The sequence below is a fragment of the Branchiostoma floridae genome, chromosome 11 (assembly GCF_000003815.2).
Source record: "Branchiostoma floridae strain S238N-H82 chromosome 11, Bfl_VNyyK, whole genome shotgun sequence".
Classification (NCBI taxonomy): Eukaryota; Metazoa; Chordata; class Leptocardii; order Amphioxiformes; family Branchiostomatidae; genus Branchiostoma; species Branchiostoma floridae.
In genome coordinates this window covers 22180173-22183828 of record NC_049989.1, presented here as the reverse complement: position 1 = coordinate 22183828, position 3656 = coordinate 22180173, and the positions used below count along the sequence as shown (strand labels likewise).

The following is a 3656-nucleotide window of genomic DNA, read 5'->3' as shown; positions in this document are numbered from 1 at the left end:
CTGATGCTTGAGCTAACTTTGAATGAAAACTTTTATGGATGTTTAACTTCAAGTTTGTTCCGTTTCTTCTTGTCGATACAAAACCGGACCAGAAGACTGTCACCATGGTTACTGGTAAAGTAGCAGTAATGTTTGTTGTATTGCTACATCAGTAGCAGGACAGAACGCCACATGCTAGTCACCATGCATATTTTTCACTAAGAGTAAAAAGAGCAGTAGGTTGTATTTTCCTGCGAATGTTACATTCTAGTTATCATTTATCATTATAATACTTATAGGGAGGTGAAAACTAACATCATGTTGATTAGTAATCGTTTATAACTTTCATACAGAATAAGGGCTTAGAATTCTATGTTAATTTGTAATGACGACTTTGTGATCAAAGGATGTATATTTTAACATTTCATTATTATTATATAACTTACTATATCCAGCATTTCATGTTCGTTGTACGCTCCAATAACAAGTGTTATGTTTCTTCAGGCGCTATTTTGCTAAACTAAAACCCCAAACATCATATTCTCAGCCCCCCCCCCATGCAGCAATAGAATTTTGATAACCCCCTGAACACCCCCAAATATCCCAACATTTCATACCGAGAAACCCCTGAAGGCCCCCAAATATCCCCAACAATTCATACATACACTACAGTAATATCCTGATAAACCCCTGAAGACCCCAAAATATTCCCAACATTTTCATACATACACAGCAGCGATGTCCTGATAAACCCCTGAAGACCCCCATATATCCCCAGAATTTTATACATACACAGATGTAATGTCCTGACAAACCCCTGAAGACTCCAAAATATTCTCAGCATTTCATACATACACAGCAGTGATGTCATGATAAACCCCTGAAGACCCCCATTTCTGACGGTTGCAGTTTTTGTTAATCAGAAATTGGTATTTTGGTTATCCAGCGCTGCTATATAATACCGGAGGGATTTGTCTTTTAGGTGAAACGAGGGTCTGTGTGGAGAGACTGTTTAGTTAGAGGACAACAAAAAATGGTTGATCCTTATTTTTCATTTGAATCTATATATGTACAATAAATGGTGCATTTTGAATAATAATTGATCGAGAATGACCCTGTTGATAGGTAACACTTGTTTCTGTCAAACTATTGCTCATTACTTTATAGTGATATAATATATATATATATATTACTGTTATGATATAACACTGTTACAATTGTCCAATTTTATGGTGAAAGGATGTGCTTTACTAAAACTAACTTTATAGATCTTCCTTATGTTGTTTCAAACTTGACTGTGTAAAAGAGCTCAACTTTGCTCATTTAGTACTATTGACATTGTTACTTGTTATTTTTGGGTGAAAATGGGTTGAATAAAAAGTTCAAAGGGGAACTAAAAGTCTGTCTCCAGCGTTGTTACTGACTGATGATTATAATGCAGGGTTGTTGGTTGGTTTCAGGACTAGTTAGAACAGACAAGAGGGATGAACTGTGCCTCTTTGGGGGTGGGGTAACAAACGTAAGTTATAAAAAAAAAAGTGTGTTTTTAACTTTGTTACTTTTTATTCCATAGAGGAAAAGCAAGAAAAGTACACCTGGAAATGGCGGAAATCTTCAGATGTATTTCCCAATACAGCTAACCTGATAAACATGTATTTGTTTATTACGTTTCTCCACACATACAGTCAAACCTGTCTATAGCGGACACTCAAGGAACTGGAGAAATGTGGCCACTATAGTCAGGTGGCCTCTATAGAAAAAATGCTGATTAATTGAACGAGAGCAATAACTTACACAAGATTTCAGTTCCCACTAATCTTTCTCACCAAGTAACATTGTCTCAATCATCTCAAAATTCAACTGACACTGCCAAAGTCAAATGTACCGATACTGATTCATATTGATATGACTTTCAAATGTGTCGTTGACTTAAGAACATTTGATCAACTACTAATCAATTGTGCGAATTTATCCTCTTCTGATCCTGAGAAAATGTGAAACTGAGACATCAGCGACATCAGGGGCCCGTTTCTAAACATCACTGTTGCCCTTAGGCCACTTCAATTCTTTTCATCGGTTCGACAATATCTTTTTTAATGCAGCAAAATGTCAAGATGAAAACAATAGGCTCGGGCGGGGGTTTGAGTCTGACTGTTCATTCCCAAAAACTGTGTTTACCAACTGAAGGTAAAGACCCTCCCCTCAGACCTCTTTATGTTGACTTTTTTTCCTTTTTTCAGATCTAAAAACAAAAATTTGTAAAGCCAGCAAAGGGTCAATGTTAAAACAGGAGGCTTTGAGGATTAAATCTGACTATATTTGTTGAATTGAACTCCCTGAATCTGTGTACCAATTAGGTACAGATTTTTCCCTCAGACTCTGTTTTCTTGGTGATCCTCTAGTTCTACAGTTTTTAAAAACTAAAAACAGCAAATTGTGCTGGAGTGGTCTCAAGTCAGGCCTAGCTGCCCCTTCCACGTCTCCAGCTGCTTCAGTGTGATGTTGTTCCCGCCACAAACCACCACCACAACAGACGTGACGCCCCCTGGCAGTCTGCCCTGGTCCTGCAGTCTGGAGATCACAGGGCTGTAGATCGCTGCCAAGGCTGCACCGCAGGCCGGCTCCACCAGGAGGCGCTCATCATCTAGGGACAGAGGGAGGCAGGGACTTGTTTTTATGACATTCAACAACAAAAAAAATGTTCTGGGGTTTGTCCATAGAACTACTTATAATCAAAAAGCTACACAAAAACATCTGGTACTTAAATCTATCAGCAAGACATTCAAGATATCAAATAATTGAATAACCAACAATTGTTCCAAGTGAGTTGTATAAAACAAATGGAGTGTATCTGATATTCAGCATTGAGAACAATGATAAAACATTAGAAAAATGATTCAGTAAAGACCCCATAGCTCACACTGACCTAGGAATTTTGCACAAGCCCCAACTGCCTCCTCATCAGTCACTACTACGGAGTGTATGGGGTGCTGCTTGCTGAGGTTAAAAGCCTCCTGTGCAACAGTCTTGGCTCCAAGGCACTTGGCAACACTGTAGCAAAATGGAAACATTTAACACTGTGTAATGCATAGCAGAGAAAGGAAAATGTGACACCTGGGTGGAGTGAGGAAAGTTGTCTGTGCCTTTCCCAAGTAATCTCCAGGCAGACCTACCAGTGGCATAAAGAGTGTAGGTGTCCAAGGAGTGTTCTGAGCCGTCACTGAAACAGGGAGGAGCATTTCTATCCACTAATGGTGAGCTAACGATTAGGCGTTAATTGCCAACCTTCCTGCTCAGAACACGCCTTGGCCAGCTAAAGTCTTTATGAGGTAGATCTGCCTGGAGATTATTCCCCACGGACAAAGCATTGGCGGCATGTCAGGATTCGAACCCAGGACCTTGGGGGTCTAGGCCAAACACCCTGCAGTTACGCAACACGACCCCACCAAAACACATAATTTTACTTCCCATAAATACAACATGCAGTCCTGCTCACCTGGTGATGTCAGGTATAGTCACTAGCTTTCCAGCAGTCACTGCTGCATTGAAGCTGTCCGCACCCTTGGTTTCCATGGCGACCACCGGAACATCCGTCCAGCCGACCTTCCTGAGTCCGGCCACGACCCCGCTCAGCAGCCCCCCTTCCCCCACGGTACATATGATCGCTCCAGGCTCTC

The 3656-nt window shown here is 40.7% G+C and overlaps 1 protein-coding gene across 1 annotated transcript in view; it reads right to left on the bottom strand.

Moving 5' to 3' along the window:
- Positions 1-372: 372 nt before the first annotated feature.
- Positions 373-3656, bottom strand: part of LOC118425400 (serine dehydratase-like) — a 10782-nt gene continuing 7498 nt past the window's right edge. The window contains exons 7-9 of the mRNA XM_035834208.1: positions 3476-3653; positions 2906-3030; positions 373-2623 (exon numbers count right to left, since the gene is read on the bottom strand). Of these exons, the coding sequence (XP_035690101.1) occupies positions 2430-2623; positions 2906-3030; positions 3476-3653 (497 nt within the window). The 3' untranslated portion in view covers positions 373-2429. The remainder of the gene's footprint in view (positions 2624-2905; positions 3031-3475; positions 3654-3656) is intronic.